Below are 19,838 nucleotides of genomic sequence, written 5' to 3'. Positions count from 1 at the left end.
ATATAGTTTCTAAACCCATTTTTAAATTGGATTGTTTTTTCTGTTGAGTTTTATGAGTTCTTTATAGATTTTAGATTTTGACCGCTTATCAGGTAAATGATTTGCAAATATTTTCTCCCATTTACTAGGTTACCTTTTCATTGTGTTGGTGGTTTTCTTTGCTGTACATAACAAGTGTTCTATCCCACTTATTTATTTATTTTTGCTTTTCTTGCCTTTGATTCTGGTGCCAAAGAGGAAAAAAAATTGCTAACACTAATGTCAAGGGGTTCACCCTGCATGGTTTGTTCTAGGAGTTTTATGGTTTTCAGGTCTTACATTCAACTCTGTAATCTTTGTTGAGTTGATTATTGTGTATGTTTTAAGATAGTGGCTGAATTTTGGGGCATCTGGGTTGCTCAGTCAGTTAAGCATCCGACTCTTGATTTTGGCTCAGGTCATGATGTCGCAGTTCATGAGATTGAGCCCCCATTGGGCTCTGTGCTGACAGCATGGAACCTGTTTGGGATTCTCTCTGTTTCCCTCTCTCTCTCTCTCTCTCTCTCTCTCTCTCTCTCTCTGTGTGTGTGTGTGTGTGTGTGTGTTCCTCCCCTGCTAGCTCATGAGTGCTCTTTCTCTTAGTAAATAAATATTAAAAAGAGATTTAACCAGTTTTCCTAACACCATTTATTGAAGAAACTATCCTTTCTGCGTTGTATTTTCTTGGCTCCTTTGTCAGAAATTAATTGACCATGTATGCATGGGTTTATTTCTGGGCTCTCTATTGTGCTCAGTCAATCTATGTGTTTGTTTTCATGCTAATACCACACAGTTTTATTTATAATAGCTTTGTAGTGCAGCTTCAAATCAGAAACTGTAATGCCTTTAGCTTTGTTCTTCTTAAGATTGCTTTGGCTCCTTGGGGTCTTCTGTGATTCTACTAAGACTTTAGGTTTGATTGTTTTTACTGTTTCTGTGGAAAACACCGTTGGAATTTGGTAGGGATTACATTGAATCTGTAGATTTCTTTGAATAGTATAGACATTGTAATACTGTTCTTCCAATCCATGAACACAATATCTTTTCATTTGTTTGCGTTTTCTTTTGTTTCTTTCATCAGTGTCTTAAAATGTTCAGTGTATAGGTCTCACCTCCTTGGTTAAATTTATCCTAGGTATTTTATTCTTTTTAATATAGTTGTAAATAAGTTTGTTTTAATTTCTCTTTCTGATAGTTGGTTATTAGTGTATAGAAACACAACAGGTTTTTGTATATTGATTTTGCATCCTGCAAGTTTACTGAATTTGTTTTTTAGTTCAAAGAGGTTTTTTTGGTGGAGTCTTTAGAGTTTTCTGTAAATAATAGGTCATCTGTAAATAGAGACTTTTGTTTCTTCCTTTCTGATTTGGATGCCTTTTATTGCTTTTTCTTGCCTGATTTTTCTGGCTGTGACTTCAAGCACTATATCAAGAGTGGCCATCATTATCTTGTTCCTGATCTTAAAGGGAAAGCTTTTAGCTTCTCTTTGAGTATGATATTTGCTGTGGGTATCCAGTTTGTTGAAAGTTTTTGCCATGAGTATATATTAAATTTTGTCAAATGCCTTTTCTGCATCCTTTGAGATGGTCGTATGATTTTTATCCTCATTTTGTTAATATGGTGTATCACATTGAGTGGTGAATGTTGAACCATCCTTGCATCAGTGGAATAATCCCACTTCATCATGGTGTATGGTCATTTTCATGTATTGTTAATTTCAATTTGCTAATATTTTGTTGAGGATTTTTGCATCAATGTTCATCATGGTTATTGGCCTGTAATTTTTTTTAAGTTTATTTATTTTGAGAGAGCGTGAGTGAGCGGGGGAGGGGCAGAGAGAGGGAGAGAGAGAATCCCAAGCAGGTTCTGTGCTGTCAGTGTGGAGCCCTACATGGGGTTGAACTCACAAACCATGAGATCATGACCTGAGCCAAAATCGAGAGCTGGATGCTTAATCAACTGAGCCACCGAGGGGCACCTATAATTTTCTTTTCTTATAGTACTTGTGTCTAGTTTTGGTATCAAGGTAATTCCAGCCTCATAATATGAGTTTTGAAGTGTTTCTTTCTCATATGTTTTGGAAGAGTTTGAGAAAGATTCGTATTAATAATTAGTTAAATGTTTGGTGGAACTCAATTATGAAGCCATCTGGCCCCAGACTTTTGTTTGGAAGTTTTTGATTGCTGATTCAATTCTCCATACTAGTAATTTGCTTATTCAGATTTTCTATTTCTTCATGATTCAGTCTTGGTAGGTTGTATGTTTCTAGCAATTTTTTCATTTCTTCTACGTTTTCCAATTTGTTGGTATATAATTGTTTGCATTAGTTTTTCTAATTTCTGTGGTATCTCTTGTAACGTCTTCTTTTTCAATTCTGATTTGAGTTCTCTCTTTTTCTTGGGGAATCTAGCTAAAGGCTTATCTATTTTGTTTACTTTAAAAAAATAGCTCTTAGTTTCACTGATCTTTTGTCTTTTTAGTCTTTATTTCATTTATTTCTGCTCTGATCTGTGTTATTTCCTTCTTTTAATTTTGGTTTAGTTCTTATTTTTCCAGTACCTTGAGATGTAAAGTTTGATTGCCTATTTGAGGACTTTCTTATTTCATAATGTAGGGATTTATCACTATGAACTTCCCTCTTGTACTAAGTAGGGGCACCTGGGTGGCTTAGTTGGTTAAGCGCTGAACTTCACCTCAGGCCATGATCTCATGGTTCGTGGGTTTGAGCCCCACATCAGTTTCTGCACTGAGAGTGGGATTCTCTCTTTCTCCTCTCTCTCTTTGCCCCTCCCCCTATTGTACATGCTCTCTTGTTGTTCTCAAAAATAAATAAAACTTTAAAAAAAAAAAGAACTTTTTGTGCTAAATCCCTAAATTTGGGCATCTTGTATTTCCAATTTCATTTGTCTTAAGATATTTTTTATTTCTCTTTTGAGTATTCCTTTTGAGCCATTGGTGATTCTGACCACGTTGTTTAATCTCTACATATTTGTGAATTTTCCAGTTTTCTTTTTCTAATTGATTTCTAGTTTCATACCATTGTGATTAGAAAGATACTTGATATGATTTCAATCTTCTTAAATTTATTAAGACTTGTTTTGGGGCTAACATATGATCTGTCCTGAAGAATGATCCATGTGTGCTTGAGAAAAATGTGTATTCTGCTTTTGGATGGAATTTTCTGTGTCTGTTGTTCATCTGGTCTAATGTTCATTTAAATCCATTGTCTTTATTGATTTTCTGTCTGCATAATCTATCCATCAATAAAAGTAGGGTATTGAAGCCCCCATATTATTATTTGTATTTCTGTCTACTTCTCCCTTTAGTTAATAATTTGATTCATATATTTAAGTGCTCCTTTATTTGGTGCATAAGTATTTATAAATGTGATATCCTCTTGTTGGATTGACCCCTTTGTCATTAAATAATGATCTTCTTTGGGGTGCCTGGGTGGCTCAGTCGGTTGAGCATCTGACTTCAGCTCAGGTCATGATCTCATGGCTCGTGAGTTCAAGCCCTGCAGCAGGCTCTGTGCTGACAGCTTGGAGCCTGGAGCTTGCTTCAGATTCGGTGTCTCCCTCTCTCTGCCCTTCCCCGCTCATGCTCTGTGTGTGTCTCTCTCTCTCTCTCTCTCTCTCTCTCTCTCTCAAAAATGAATAAACATTAAAAAAAAATTTCTTGTAATAAAAACAAAAATAATGATCTTCTTTGTCTCCTATTACAATCTCTGTCTTAAAGTGTGTTTTTGTCTGATACAGCTAGCTACTCCTGCTTTTTTTGGTTCCCATTTTCATGAAATGTCTTTTTCCATCCCTTCAGTTTCAGTCTGTATGTGTCCTTAAAGCTGAAGTTAGTCTCATATAGGCAGCATATAGTCGGGTCTTGTTTCTTAACCCACTCAGCCATTTTTTTTTTTCTTTAATAGTTGACAAACAGCATTATGTTAGTTTAAGGTGTACAATGCAGTGATTTGAAATTTATATACATTTACAAGATGATCACCAGAATAAGTCCTTTTACCATCTGTCACCATAAAAAGTTACTACAGTGTTACCGACTATATTCTCTTGCTGTGTTTTACATCCCTGTGATTTATTTATGTTACACCTGGAAGTTGTACTTCTTAATCTCTCTCACCTGTTTTATACATCCCTCACTTCCCTCCCCTCTGGCAACTACCAGTTGTCCTCTGTATTTAGGATCTGTTTCTGTTTTGTTTGTTCATTTTGTTTTATTTTTTTAGATTCCATATGTAAGTGAAATCATATGGCATTTGTCTTTCTCTGATTTATTTTCACTTAATATAATTACCCTCTAGGTCTGTCTATTTTCTTCAAAATGGTAAGATTTCATTCTTTGCTGTGGCTGAATAATATTCCATTGTATAGGGGCGCCTGCGTGGCTCAGTCTGTTAGACGTCTGACTTCGGCACGTGTCATGATCTCATGGTTTGTGAGTTCGAGCCCTGCATCATCTGTCAGCACAGAGCCCGCTTCAGATCCTCTGTCTCCCTCTTTCCCTGTCCCTACCCCGCTCACACTCTCTCTCTCTCAAAAATAAACATTAAAAAAAGTATTCCATTGTGCGTGGTGTGTGTGTGTGTGTGTGTGTGTGTGCGCGCGCACACACCCCCCCACATCTTCTTTATCCATTCATCTACTGATTAACACTTAGGGTGCTTGTATGTGTTGACTGTTGTAAACAATGCTGCTGTGAACTTACGAGTTTTGCATTAGGGTCTTCATTTTCTTCAGCTAAATACCCAGAAGAGGAATTGCTGGATCATATTATAGTTCTGTTTTTTTAATTTTTTGAGGAACCTTCATACTGTTTTCCGACTACACTGGTGTTCATTTTCACGAACACTGCACAGGGGCTCTTTTTTTTCCACGTCCTCACCAACATGTTTTATCTTTTTTATACTGGCCATTCTGACTAGTGTGAGGTGATCTCATTGTGGTTTCGATTTGCAGTTCTCTGATGATTAGTGATGTTGAGCATCTTTTTATGTGTCTGTTGGCCATCTGTATGTCTACTTTGGAGAAATGTCTATTTAGGTCTTCTGCCCATTTTTAATTGGATTATTTGGGAGGTTTTGGTGTTTATTGTGTGAATTTTTTTTAATAGATTTTGGATATTAACCCCTTTTTAGATGTATCCTATGCAAATATTATCTCCTAGTCAGTATGTTGCCTTTTTTTGCTGATGTTTTCCCTTGTTGTGCAAATGCTTTTTAGTTTGATGGAGTCTTGTTTATTTTTGCTCTTTCTGCTCTTGCCTGAGGAGACAGATCCAAAAAATTATGGCTGAGAACGATGTCCAAGAGTTTACTACATGTGTTTTCTTTTAGGAGTTTTATGGCTTCAGGTCTTATATTTAAGTCTTTAATCCATTTTGAGGTAAATTTTTTGTATGGTGTAAGAAAGTGGTTCAGTTTCATTCTTTTGCCTATAGCTGTTAGTTTTCCCAACACCATTTATTGAAGAGACTGTCTTTTCCCCATTGTACATTCTTGCCTCCTTTGTTGTAGATTAATTGACCAAACAGGAATTGGTCTATTTCTGGGCTCTCTGTTCTGTTCTGTTGGTCTATATGTGTGTTTCTTGACTGTACAATGTTGTTTTGATTACTGTAGCTTTGTAGCATAGTTTGAAATCAAGGAGTGTGATACCTCCAACTTTGTTATTTCTCAAGATTGCTGTGGCTCTTTGGGGTCTTTTGTGGTTCCATACAAATTTTAGGATTGTTTGTTTTAGTTCTGTAAAACGCCATTGGTGTTTTTATAGAGATTGCACTGAATCTGTAGGTTTCTTTGGGTAGTATGGACATTTTAACAATAAATATTAATTCTTCTAATCTGTTAGCCTGGTATGTCTTTCCATTAATTTGTGTCATCTTCAGTTTTTTAAATCAGTGTTACATAGTTTTCAGAGTACAGATCTTTCACCTCCTTTGTTAAATTTATTTTTAGGTATTCTTTTTGACATAATTGTAGATGGGATTGTTTTCTCAATTTCTCTTTCTGGTAGATTGGTAGTAGTGTATAGAAAAACAACACATTTCTTTTTGTTAATTTTGTATTTTGTAACCTTACTGAATTAATTGTTTCTAATAGTTTTTTAGGTGCAGTTTTTGGGGTTTTGTATGGAGTATCATGTCATTTGCAAATAGTTCAGTTTTACTTAGTTCTTACCAATTTAGATGCTTTTTATTTCTTTTATTGTCAGATTTCAAGAATTATGTTGAATAAAAGTGGCAAGAATTGGAATTCTTGTCTCATTCCTGAGTTTAGAAGAAAAGCTTTCAGCTTTTTCCTGCTTAGTATGATATTTGCTGTGCATTTGTTATATATGGCCATTTCATTGAGAATTTGTATCATAAATGAATATTGAATTATGTCAAGGGCTGCTTCTGCAAATATTGAGATGATCATATGAGTTTTATCCTTCATTTTGTTAATGTGGTATATATAACTCATTGGTTGATTTATGGATACCAAACTATCCTTTCATCCCTGGAGTAAATTCTATATGATGGTAGTATATGATCCTTTACACGATCGTGGTATATGATCCTTTAAATATATCATTGAATTCAGTTTGCTTATATTTTGTCAAGGATTTTTGCATCTATGTTCATCAGGGATTTTATATGATTTAGGTGTCAGGGTCTTGTAGAATGAGTTAGGAAGTGTTCTTTTTCATGTTTTTGGAATAGTTTGAGAAGGATAGGTATTAAGTATTAACTCTTCTTTAAGTGTTCTCATTCACCTGCAAAGCCATCTGGTCTGGGATTTTTGTTTATGGTGAGGATTTTTGTTACTGATTCAATTTTATTGGTAGTAACTGTTTAGATTTTCAGTCTTCCTGATTCAGTCTAGGAAGATTGTATGTTCCTAGGAATATATCCATTTCTTCTAGATTGTCCAATATGCGGGCATATAATTTTTTGTAGCAGTATTTTATAATCCTTTGCATTTCTGTGGTGTCAGTTGTAATTTTTTGCATTGTTGTTTTTATTTGAGCCCTCTCTCTTTTTTCTTGATGAGTCTCACTAAAAGTTTATCAATTTTATTTATCTTTTCAAAGAATTAGGTCTTAGTTTCATTTATCTTTTTTATTTTTTTTCTTTTTAGCCTATTTCATTAATTTCAGCTTTGATCTTCATTATTTCCTTCCTTCTACTAACTTTGGCCTTCATTTGTTCTGCTTATTCTAGTTCCTTTAGGTGTAAAGTTAGACTGTTTATTAGAGATTTTTTTCCTGTTTCCTGAGTTAGGTCTATATCACTATAAACTGCCTTCTAAGAGCAACTTTAGCTACATCATATATTTTGGAATGTTGTGTATTCATTTTTATTAGTCACAGTATTTTTTTATTTCCTCTTTGAGTTCTTTATTGACCCATTGGTTGTTTAGTAGCTTGTTGTTTAGCCTTCCTCATGTTTGTGGGGGTTTTTTTCCAGTTTTTTTTTTCCTTACTATTACTAGTTTCATACCACAGTTGTTTGAAAAGATGCTCGATAGGATTTCAGTCTTCCTAAATTTACTGAGATTTGTTTCATGGCTTAACATGTGATCTGTCCTGAAGAATGGTCCATATGCATTGAAAAGAATGTGTATTCTCCTGTTTTTAGATGGAATGTTCTGTATATATATCTATTAAATCAATCGGGTCTAATGTGTCATTGAAGGCCACTGTTTTATTGATTTTCTGTCTGGATGATGTATCCACTGATATATGTGGGTGTTAAAACCCCTAATATTACTGTATTTTTGTCCATTTTTCCTTTTAGCTGTGTTAATATTTGCTTGACATGTTTAGTTGCTCCTATTCTGGGCACATAGGTATTTATGATTGTTAGATCTTCATGTTGTATTGACCCTTTTATCATTACGTAATCCTTCTTTGTCTCTTTTTCCAATCTGTTTTAAAGTCTGTTTTCTCTCATACAAGTATTGCTACCTCAACTTTTATTTTCACTTCCATTGATTTGGAATATCTTTTCCCATCCCTTCACTTTCAGCCTGTGGGTGTCCTTAGGTCTGAAATAAGTCTCATGTAAGCAGCATATACATGAGTCTTTTTTTTTTTTTTTTTAATCCTTTCAGCTACCGTGTCTTTTACTTGAAACATTTAGTTCATTTATATTTAAAGTAATTATTTTGTAAAGGTTTTAATTCCAGTTAGTTAACATGCGGTGTTACATTAGTTTCAAGTGTATAATATAGTGGTTGAACAATTCCATACATCACCCATTGTTCATCACAGGTGCACTCCTTAATCCTCATCACCTGTTTAACCCATCATCCCATCTCCCTCCCCTCTGGTAACCATCAGTTTGTTCTATAAATAAGAATCTTTTTCTTGATTTGTCTCTTTTTTCCCCCCCTTTGCTCATTTGTTTTGTTTGTTAAATTCCACATACAAGTGAAATCATATGGTATTTGTCTTTCTTGGACTCATTTGGCTTAGCATGATACTCTCTGTTCTCTAACTCTACTCATGTTGTTGCATATGGAAAGATTTTGTGCTTTTTTATGGCTGAATAATATTACTGTACACTACATCTTTATCCATTCATCAACCGATGGACACCTGGGGCTGCTATGTCTTAGCTATTATAAATAATGCTGCTTTAAACATAGGGGTGCATGTATCCCTTTGAGTTAGTGTTTTTGTATTCTTTAGGTAAATGTGCAGCAGTATGATCGCTAGATTGTAGGTTAGTTCTGTTTTAACTTTTTGAGGAACATCCATACTATTTTCCACAGTCCACAGTGGCTGTACCGGTTTGCATTCCTAAGTGCACAAGGGTTCCTTTTTCCTCGCCAACACTTCTTGTTTCTTGTGTTGTTGATTTTAGCTATTCTGACGCTTATAAGGTGATATGTCCTTGTGGGGTTTTTTTGGGTTTCTTTTGTTTGTTTGTTTGTTTGTTTTGAAAGTAGGCTTCATGCCCGGCACACAGCCCAACGTGGGGCTTGAACTCATGACCCTGAGATGAAGACCTGAGCTGAAATGAGTAAGCCACTGAGGCGCCGATCTCCTTGTAGTGTTTTTTGGGTGTTAAGTTTTATAAATTCTTTATATATTAGGGATACTAACCCATTATTGAATATATCATTTGCAAATATTTTCTCCCATTCTGTAGGTAGCCTTTTAGTTTTGTTGATTGTTTCCTTTGCTGTGCAGATGCTTTTTACTCTGATGCAGTCCCAATAATTTGTTTTTGTTTTTATTTCCCTTGCCTCGGGAGACAATAAAAGTTGCTATGGCCTATGTCAGAGAGATTACTGCCTTTGTTCTCTTCTAAGATTTTTTTTTTATGGTTTCAGATCTCACTTTTAGGTCTTTAATCCATTTTGAATTTGTTTTTGTGTATGGTGTAAGAAAGTGGTCCAGTTTTGTTTTTTTTCCTTTCACATGTTGCTGTCCAATTTTCCCATCACCATTTGTTGAAGAGACTTTTTCTCATTGGATATTTTTTCCTGCTTTGTTGAAGATTTATTGACTGTATAGTTGTAGATTTATTTCTGGATTTTCTGTTCTATTGATCTATGTGTCTATTTCCATAACACTACCATGCTGTTTTGAACCCTACAGCTTTGTAATAATAACACTTGAGGTCTGGAATTATGATGCCTCCAAGTTTGCTTTTTCTTTTTCAGGATTGTTTTGGCTATTCGGGGCCTTTTGTAGATATGTTCAAATCTTAGGATTGTTTGTTCTAGTTCTGTGAAAAATGCTGCTGGTATTTTGATAGGGATTGCATTAAATGTGTAGATTGTTCGGGGTGATACAGGTATTAACGATATTTGTTCCTCCAATCTGTGAGCATGGAATCTTTTTCCATTTCTTTGTGTTGCCTGCAGTTTCTTTCATCGGCGTTTTTAGTTTTCAGAGTACAGGTCTTTCACTTCATTGGTTAGGTTTACTCTTCAGTATCTTGCTGTTTTTTGGTGCAATTGGAAATAGGATTGTTTTCTTAATTTCTCTTTCTGCTGCTTCATTATTGGTATACAGAAATGCAACAGAATTCTATGTGTTGATTTTGTATCCTGTGACTTTATTGAATTCATTTATGAGCTCTAGCAGTTTTTTGATGGAGTCTTTCAGGTTTTCTCTATGGAGTATCATGTTATCTGCAAATAGTGAAAGTTTTACTTCTTCCTTACCAATTTGGATGACCTTTATTTATTTTTGTTGTCTGATTGCTGTGGCTAGGACTTCCAGTACTATGCTGAATAAAAGTGGTGAGAGTGGACATCTTGTCTTGTTCCTGACCTTAGGGGGAAAGCTCTCAGTTTTCCCATTAAGGATGATGTTAGCTGTGGAGTTTTCATATATGCCCTTTATTATATTGAGGTATGTTCCCTCTAAATCTGCTTTGTTGAGTGTTTTTATCATATGATTGGATGTTTTACTTTGTCAAATACTTTTTCTGTGTCTTTTGAAATGACCATATGGTTCTTATCCTTTCTCTGACTGATACATCAGGTTAATTGATGTGCAAATATTGAACCACCTTTTTAGCCCAGGTTAAATCTTATTTGAGATGGTGTATCACTTTTTTTTTTTTAATTCTTTTTAGTGTTTATTTTTGAGAGAGAGACAGAATGCGAGTGGGTTGGGGCAGAGAGAGAGGGAGGCACAGAATCTGAAGCAGGCTCCAGGCTCCGAGCTGTCAGCACAGAGCCTGATGCAGGGCTCGAACTCACAAGCTGTGAGATCATGACCTGAGCCGAAGTCAGACGCTCAACCAACTGAGCTACCCAGGCGCCCCTCACTTTTTTTTTTTTTAATATTTTGTTGGATTTGGTTTGCTAGTATTTTATTGAGGATTTTTGCATCTATGTTCATCAGGGATGTTGACCTGTAGTTCTTTTTTTTAGTGATGTCTTTATTTGGTTTTGATATGAGGGTAATGTTGGCTTTGAGAATGAATTTGGAAGTTTTCTTTCTTTTCTGTTTTTTGGTATGGTTTGAATAGAATAGGTATTAACTGTTCTTTAAATGTTTTAAATGTTTGGTAGAATTCACTGTGAAGCCCTCTGGTCCTGGACTTTTGATTATTGGAAATTTTTTTGATTACCGATTCAATTGCTTTGCTAGTTATTGGTCTGTTTAAATTTTCTGTTCCTTCCCATGTTAGTTTTGATAGTTTATGTGTTTCTAGAAGATTATCCATTTCTTCTGGGTTGTCCAGTTTGTTGGCTTTGTTTGTTTGTTATACTTTTTCATAATATTCTATTATGATTGGGTTGTTAATTTCTCTTCTCTCATTTGTGATTTTATTTATTTGAGTCTTTCTTTTTTGATGGGTTTGTCAATTATATTGATTTTTTTCAAAGAAACAGCTCCTGGTTTCTTTGTTCTATTGTTATTTTTAATTTCTATATCATTTATTTCTTCTCTAGTCTTTATTATTTCCTTCCTTCTGCTGGTTTTAGGTTTTGTTTGTTCTTTTTCTAGTTCCTTTAGGTGTAGGGTTAGGGTGTTTATTTGGGATTTTTCTTGCCTCATGAGGTAGACCTGTATTGCTATAAACTTCCCTCTTGGAATTGCTTTTGCTGCATCCAGGGGTTTTGGACTGTTGTGGTTTCATTTTCATTTATTTCCATGTATTTTTTCATTTCTTCTTGATTTCTTTGTTGACCCATTCGTTGTTTAGTAGCATGTTTTTAACCTACATATATCTGTGGTCTTTCCTTTTTTTTTTTTTTTTTTTTTTTGTGATTGACCTCTGTATTCATAGCGTTGTGGTCAGAAAATATGCATCATATGATTTCGATCTTCTTGAATTTGTTGAGGTCGTTTTGTGGACTAATATGTGATCTATTCTGGAGAATGATCCATGTGCATTTGAAAAGTATGTGTTTTCTGCTGTTTTGTGATGGAATGTTCTGACTATATGTGCTGAATCCATCTGTTCTAGAGTGTCATTCAAAGCCATTGTTTCCTTGTTGATTTTCTGTTTAGATGATCTGTCCATTGATGTAAGTAGGGTGTTAAAATCCTCTACAATTGTTGTATTATTATTGATTTGTTCCTTTATGTTTGTTCTTAACTGTGTGTTCCAGTAGTGGATGCATATTTGCAACTGTTTTAGCTTCTTATTGGATTATCCCCTTACTTGTTTTGTGGTTTCTGAAGATTTTCCTGATCCTTGTCTTTCTTTTGTGTTTTGTTCATTTTCTTTACTGATATATTTGGATATCTTTCTTTTTGTGCTTTGCATTCTTTGTCTTTGTGCTTTGATACAGGGTTACCATTAGGTTTATATGTAACCTCTTCTGCATATACCAGTGTATATTAAGTTGATGGTTGTTTACGTTTGAACCCATTCTTTACTCTTCTCCTCCCCATGTTTTAGGTATGTGTCATTGTATTTTACATCCTTTTATCTTGTGAATTCCTTGAATGATTTTTTTTTTATAGCAATATTCATTTTTACTGCTGTGTTTTCTACCTTTATACTGTCACTTTGGTCTCTCCTTTCCACTCAAAGAGTCCCCTTTAATATTCTTGCAGGGCTGGTTTGGTGGTCATGAACTCCTTTAGTTTTTATTTGTCTGGGAAACTATGCTTCTATTCTGAATAATAGCCTCACTGGACCGACTATTCTTGGCTGCAGATTTTTCCTATTCAGCACTTCCAACGCCAGTCCTTTCCTTCTTAGAAAGTTTCTGCTGAAAACTTCCCTCCTAGACTTATGTGTTTTCCCTTATATGTTAACTGTCTTTTGTGGACTAATACGCTTTTTTTTTTCTTTATCACTATATTTTGCTAATTTAATTATGTCTTGTTGGGTAACTGTTTTTGTTGATCTTGATGGGGGTTTTCTCTGCCTCCTGGATCTGGATATTTGTTTCCTTCCCCAGATTAGGGAAGTTTTTAGATGTTATTTCTTCAAAAAAATTCTCTTCCCCTTTTTCTCTGTCTTCTTCAAGGACTCCTGTAATACTAATGTTATTACTTGTGATTGAGTCACAGAGCTCTCTGTTCTTGTTTTGCGTTTTTTTCTCATTTGTTCAGGTTACTTTTCATTACTCTGTGTCCTCAGTCATTAATTTATTTCTCTGCTTCTTCCAGCCTGCTGTTCATTTGTCAAGTATATTTCTCATTTTGTTTATTGAGCCCTTTATCTCTGCAATGTTGTTCCTTATCTCTGTGTTAAGGGTCTCGCTTATATCCTCCACTCTTTTCCCAAGTCCAGTGAGAATCCTTATGATCATTGCTTTAAATTCTCTGATACTTATATCTATTTCACTATATCACAGAATGATACTTATCTATTTCACTTAGATCTCTGGCCATGGCCTTGTGTTGTTCTTTCATTTGGATTACATTTCTCTTTCTCCTCATTTTATCTGCTTTTCTGTGTCTGTTTCTGTGTATTAAGAAGGTCAGCTATGTCTTCTGCTTTTGAAAGTAGTGACTTTATGAAGAAGAGGTCCTGGAGTGTCCTGCAGTGTTCTGTGTGCTGTTCATCTGATCTTGGCACTTCAAGAGAGCTTCTTATGTGTGTTGCTTATCTCCTGCTGTTGTGTCTTCATCACTTTTCCTTATAGTACAGTCATCTACACTGACTCTCTGCCTGTTGTGGGCTGTGCTGGGGTCACTGTGGTGTTACCAAAGTTTGCGCTGGGCCACTAGTTTTACGCCAGATTTGTACAAGCACTGTGGCAGCTAGGACCTGCATGCCTGGTCAGCATGGGGCCTGAAGCTGGGCGCAGTGCCTGAGGATGGCTGGGTGCAGCCTGGTGAGTGACACTCACCTGGTGAGTGACAACAGCTGGGGGTGTGCAGAACTGGGTGGGGTGTATGGTGGCAGCTGTGAACCCAGCAGCTTGGTGGGGCATGCACAAGTTTTACAAACTTTGCCCTGAGCACAGGGCCAAGGGTAGCAGGCTTAGAGTGGGCAAGTCCTCAGGAGAACTCATTGGCATGGTGCACTGCTTGCAGGTTAGGTAGCTTGTGTGTAGCTAGTGTCTGTGCAGCCCTGCCTCCCACAGATGGCCCTGTGTTTATGCTGGGGAAGGGGGGAGAAAAATGGCACCTGCCAGTTCCCTCGTTTTCAGAGAAGTCCCCCAACGCACTCTGAAATTCCTATGAACAGATATGTCTCCCATTTTCCCCTGGTGTTGCATAAACTGCTGTCTTTATATTGCCTCTCTGTGCTGGCTGCTGTGTCTTTAAGGGCAGGAACCCAGCTGTCACTTGCCTTTGTGTCTCCGCTCCCCCAATGCTGAGTCAGCTGATTTCTAAAGCTCCAGGGTCCAAGTCCTGCTGGTTATACAAACTCACACAATTCAGCCTCTCTGGTTTTCAAAGACAAATAAATGTTAAGAGGATTTGTCTTCCCGTATGAGCTCCCTGGTACAAGGGCCCACGGCTCCCTCTCCCTTGAGGTCAACATCCCTTGCCTATCTCACCTTCCTAACCTTTAGATGCAGCTTTTTTTGTTTTGGAGTTTGTTCTGCCAGCCTTTGAATTGCTCTCTAGTTTAATGACCTACATGTGGATGATACCTAGTTGTAAACGTGGGAAGGGTGAGCTCAGGGTCCTCCTACTCCAGTATCTTCCCAAGTTCCTCTACAGTAATTGTTGATAGGTATTTACTTATTGCCACACTTTTCTGATTGTTTTATAATTCTATTTTGTTCCTTTCCTGTTCTTGTGATATGATGATTTTCTTCAGTATTATGTTTGGATTTCTATCTCTTTATTTTTTATATATCAAAGGTTTTTAGTTTGTGGTTATCGTGAGGCTCCTGTTTAATACCCTCTGTATCTAGCAGTCTGTTTTAAGTTGATGGTTACTTAAATTCAAACACATTCTACAAGCATGGCATCTTTACAATCCCCCCCACGTTGTATATTTTTTATGTCATATTTCACAATATTTTGTTTATCCTTTAGTTATTGTAGATATAGTTGCTTTTACTACTGTTGCTTTTTAACCTTCATACTAGCTTTATAAGTAGTTGATGTACTATCTTCAGTATATGGTTGCTGATACCAGTGAGATTTTTTTTCTTTCATACTTCTCATTGTGGCTTTTCCACTTAAGGATGTCTCTTTAAAATTTCTTTTTTTTTTTTAATGTTTATTTATTTTTGAGCGAGAGACACAGCATGAGTGGGAGAGGGGCAGAGAGAGAGGGAGACACAGAATCTGAAACAGGCTCTAGACTCCAAGCTGTTAGCAAAGAACCCGACAACGGGGCTTGAACTCACAAACTGTGAGATCGTGACCTGAGCTGAAGTCGGACGCTCAACTGATTGAGCCACCCAGGCACCTCATCTCTTTAATGTTTCTTGTAAGGCCAGTGTAGTGGTGGTGAATGCCTATAGCTTTTGCTAGTCTGGAAAATTTTTTATCTCTACTTAAATTCTGAAGAATAGTTTTGCTGGATAGAGTATTCTTGGTAGGCAGTTTCTTTCTTTCAGCACTTAGAATGTATTGTGCCATTCCATTCTGGCCTGCAAAGTTTTTGCTGAGAAAATCTCATAGTCTTTTGTAGGGTTCCCTTGTATGTTAAAAACTTATTTTTCTCTTGGTGCCTTTTTTTTTTTTTTTTTTTTTTTGCCCCAGCAAGGGAGGGGCAGAGAAAGAGGGGGACAGAAGATCTGAAGCAGGCTCTGTGCTCATAGCAGAGAGCCCAACACAGGGCTCAAACCATGAACCATGATGAGATCATGACCTGAGCTAAAGTCAGAAGCTTAACCAACTGAGCTACCCAGGTGCCCCTTCTCTTGCTACCTTTAAGATGCTGCTTTTCCTTAGACAATTATTTGTCTTGGGGTGGGGCTCTGGATTCAACTTATTTGGAACTCTGCACTTCCTGGATTTATGATGTCTGTTTCCTTCTCCAGGTTGGAGAAGTTTTCAGCCATTATTTCTTCAAGTAATTTTTCTTCCGCATTCTCTCTCTCCTCCTTCCAGGACCCTTTTGTCTAATATTAGTCTGCTCTGTGTTCTTTCATAAGTCCTTTAAGGTATCTTCACTCTTCTAAGTGTTTTTTTTTTCTTTCTTTCTTTCTCCCCCCCCACCCCCCCACCTTTTGCTGCTCTGATTAAATGAGTTCCACTACTCTGTCTTTGAGCTCACTGTCCCTTCTTGCACTTCACTTAGTCTGGCGTGGAACCTCACTAGTGTATTTTTTGGTTCAGTCATTGTATTCCTCAGCTCTGTGACTTTCATGTGTTACTTTTTTTTTCTAATTTTTTTTTTTAATGTTTATTTTTGAGACAGAGGGAGACAGAGCGCGAGTGGGGGAGGGGCAGAGAGAGAGGAAGACACAGAATCTGAAACAGGTTCCAAGCTCTGAGCTGTCAACACAGAGCCCAAAGTGGGGCTCGAACCCATGAACTGTGAGATCATGACCCGAGCCGAAGTCGGATGCTTAACCGACTGAGCCACCCAGGCGCCCCATCATGTGTTACTTTTATATTGTACAACTCTGTTGAAATTTTCACTTTGTTCATGCATTCCTCTTTTGAGCTCAAAGTGAACATATTTATGAGTGTTATTTTGAACTGTTAGGTAAATTGCTTATCTCCATTTCATTATGGTCTTTCTGAGGTCTTATGTTCTTTTGTTTGGAATGTATTATTCCTCTCTTCTTTTTTTCTTCCTTGGTTTCTGTGATTAGGTAAAACAGCCACCTCTTCCAGTCTTAAAGGCAAGGTCTAATGTAGGAGATGAACTTTGTTGTTCTACTGTGCCCTTGTTCTTTGTTGTCTCCCAAACCTGATGTGATTGTGTAGGCAGGCTTCTTTGTCCTTAATAACTCCCAGTGGTTCAGGGTTTGCCCAGACTTGTAGTGTTCCAAAGGGGAGGATCTCTCTCAACACCTAGATAAAGCTGATTGGAAGCTGGGCCCTCAGGCAGCAACTTTTAAAGTATGTAAATACAGTTGACCCTTGAACAATGAAGGGGTTAAGAGTACCAACCCGTCTGCAAAGTGGAAAATCTACATATAACTTGACTCCCCAAAACTGTTGAGAAGAAGCCTTACTGAAAACATACAGTCAATTAACATATATTTTTGTGTTTCATGTATTATACACCGTATTCCTACAATAAAGCTAAAGAAAAAAAAATCTTATTTAAGAAATTAGAAAATACATTTACAGTACTGTATCGGGGAAAAGAGTCTATATACGTGGACCTGCACATTTGAAACCTGTGTTAAGGGTCAACTGTATACATCCTTCAGGGAAAGAGTATAAACTGGCTGTTTTTCTCTTTTCCCTCTACACTGCGCCCCGGGTGGATAGCCAGTCATAAACTGTTTGCTTACCATCCCATTGAACCCATTAGCACAAGCCCTGCTGGCTACCAGAGCCAGGCTATTGAGTACTGTGTCCTTTGGGCAACAGCCAAAATAGCTGGGGTGCCATACATAGACATAGGTGCTTTCACAGAGACACTGGTGACCTGGAGCATGGCAGAGGGGTAGTGCATGCGAACATGGTGCCCGCTGGCCTCCCAAGTCTGTGCAGAGGAGAGACCCTTAGGCCACGGTTTTTGGAGATCGACAAATCGGCGTCTTTCATGGAAAGACTGGGCTTTTCAGTGTGCTGCCTCTATACTGTACCATGGTGGGATAGCCGATGCAGAACGGTTTCTTTGTTGCGGTCCTGTGAGACCTGGAAACCTAACCCCCTTGGCCACCAGAGCCCAGTAATCAAGGGATGTGTCCCTTGGGCAGTCAGTGCAAAAGCCACTGCATCAGTTGGATGCATAAGCTCTTTCTGGGAGATACTACTGACCTGGAGCAAGGCAGAGAACATGAAGATGGTGACAGCCAGCCACCCCATTCTCTAGAGAGTATTTTTGTCAGCCCCTAGATGTGTGCTAAATTAGGTAACTGCCACTCAGGCTGATGCTGTCAGATAAGCAAATAAGCCTCTTACACAGAAAGACTGGAAGTCTGGGTACTTTTCAGTCATCTGCCTCTGCGCTAGGCCCTGGGTTGGTAAACCCGCATGCATGAGCCCTTGGACAACTATTTCTCAGTTTCTGTAGCCTTGTGGGTCTTGTGGAGCAAGCCCTTTGGCTTACAAAGCTAGATGTTGGGGAGTTCACCTCTCACGTGCAGACCTTAAAAGTTGGTGTGCCAGATACGGAGTTCAAACCTGTCACTCTTTAGAGGGAAGATGGGGTTCTCTCCTGATTGTGTGTTGCTGCACCAGTGACGGGGTTTATGGTGAATTGTGTCTCAGCCTCTTACGCATTTCCATGTGGGGTTTTTCTCATTCACCCAGTGTGTAGGAGTTGCTAAGTCAATTTTTGATTTTCTTTCAGAGGAAGTTGTTCAATAAGTAGCTGTGGGTTTGGTGTGTCTGTGGGAGAAGGTGAGTTCAGGGCCTCTGGTGTTGCCATCTTGAACTCAGTAATCGAGTTTGTAGATAATTATCAGAATCTTCCTATTTGGGGTATCTGAAACATGGTAAGTAGTATCCCCATTTGCTTTGGGGCATAGCCTTGTGCCTTTTTTCTGCCCTAACACTCAGCTGCTTTGTGATTCTAGAAAAATAACTGCATGCTACCTGAGGATGTGAAGAATTTTTACCTGATGACCAACGGCTTCCACATGACATGGAGTGTAAAGCTGGATGGTGAGACAACCTTCTTGCTATAGGGTAACATTTCCCTGGCTGAGAGATTGGGTATCTCGATAGTTTTCGGGAGTTCTCTGTAAGTGTGATGTCCAGAATCTAGGATTCTCTCCCAAAGCCAATACATATCATCGTTTCACCCACCACCCACTATGCCAGAGTCTAGCTGGTACTTAACTGGAAACTCAATCTAGAGGCTTCCTTTTGGTACGAGCAGGTGAAAAACATTAATCACTACACAAAATTCTTGTACTACTTCAAACTTAAGGTCTCTGAAGGCTGCACCTCAGAGCAGTCTCCTCCAGAGTGAGGGAAGGAACAGCCACTGATGGTCCTAAGATGGGCAACTCCCTGGGGCACATGGGTGGCTCAGTCGGTTAAATGTCCAACTTCAAATCTCAGCTCAGGTAATGATCTCAGCACGTTACTTAAGATTCTCTCCCTCCTTCTTCCCTCTCAAAAAAAAAAAAAAAAAAAAAAAAAGATGAAATAAGAGGGGCAATTTCCTTCATTCCCAGATTGGCAATGATCTCAAGAGCTATGTCCCTCACACCAGATCTTAAACTTCTCTCCACATCTCCCCAGCATAAGTTACCAACCACCTTACTTCTCTAGTTGTCATCCTAAGTATTAAATGTGTCTAGGACAGACATTCGTGTTGTAGATGTAGGAACTCATAACTTAGTAGTACAGATACTACGTACACATGAAAGGCGATGACGCACATTAAGTGACGACTCCTATAAAATTTCATAAGCCAGGAAACCCCGTTCTAGCCATTCCTTCCACAGACTTTCCTGGCCAGAAGAGGCCTTTATTGCCTCTGGACTCCAACCACCTCCCCATATCTACTTTCATCCTCAGGAAGCATCCTGCACCTCCCCGTGCTGTCACTAAGAATGCAGAATTTTTATTGCACAGCGGATCTGCAGACCTGAATTCTCTCCTTCGTTTCCTCCACCTCCTGAGTTCCTTTTGGTGATTCTCAAAGTCCCCTCTCTCTCTCTCTCTCACCTGACCAGAGGCACTTTTTATAGCTTATTATTGAGCAGTTAACATGAACTTTTAGCTTCGAATTATTTCCTCCATTGGCCTGAAACCATTCTTGTCACCAGCATCAGAGCCCTTCTTTGTAGCATGGCCATGGCCTTTGCAGTCTGGAGTAAGAGAGAGAATGGACAGAGACTA

General features: G+C 37.9%; 1 protein-coding gene across 4 annotated transcripts in view; it reads left to right on the top strand.

The window, feature by feature from the left end:
- Positions 1–19,838, top strand: part of TPGS2 (tubulin polyglutamylase complex subunit 2) — a 67,053-nt gene that overhangs the window by 28,707 nt on the left and 18,508 nt on the right. For all 4 annotated transcript variants that reach the window (XR_006195531.1, XM_042911443.1, XM_042911444.1 and 1 more), the window contains one exon: positions 18,563–18,650. Coding sequence is in view for 3 of the 4 variants with exons in the window: in XM_042911443.1 (XP_042767377.1) it covers positions 18,563–18,650 (88 nt within the window). In the remaining variant the exon portion in view is untranslated. The remainder of the gene's footprint in view (positions 1–18,562; positions 18,651–19,838) is intronic.

This window comes from Panthera leo, chromosome D3 (assembly GCF_018350215.1).
Source record: "Panthera leo isolate Ple1 chromosome D3, P.leo_Ple1_pat1.1, whole genome shotgun sequence".
NCBI lineage: Eukaryota > Metazoa > Chordata > Mammalia > Carnivora > Felidae > Panthera > Panthera leo.
Note: the sequence above shows the minus strand (reverse complement) of the source record. Positions and strands in the feature narration are given on the sequence as shown.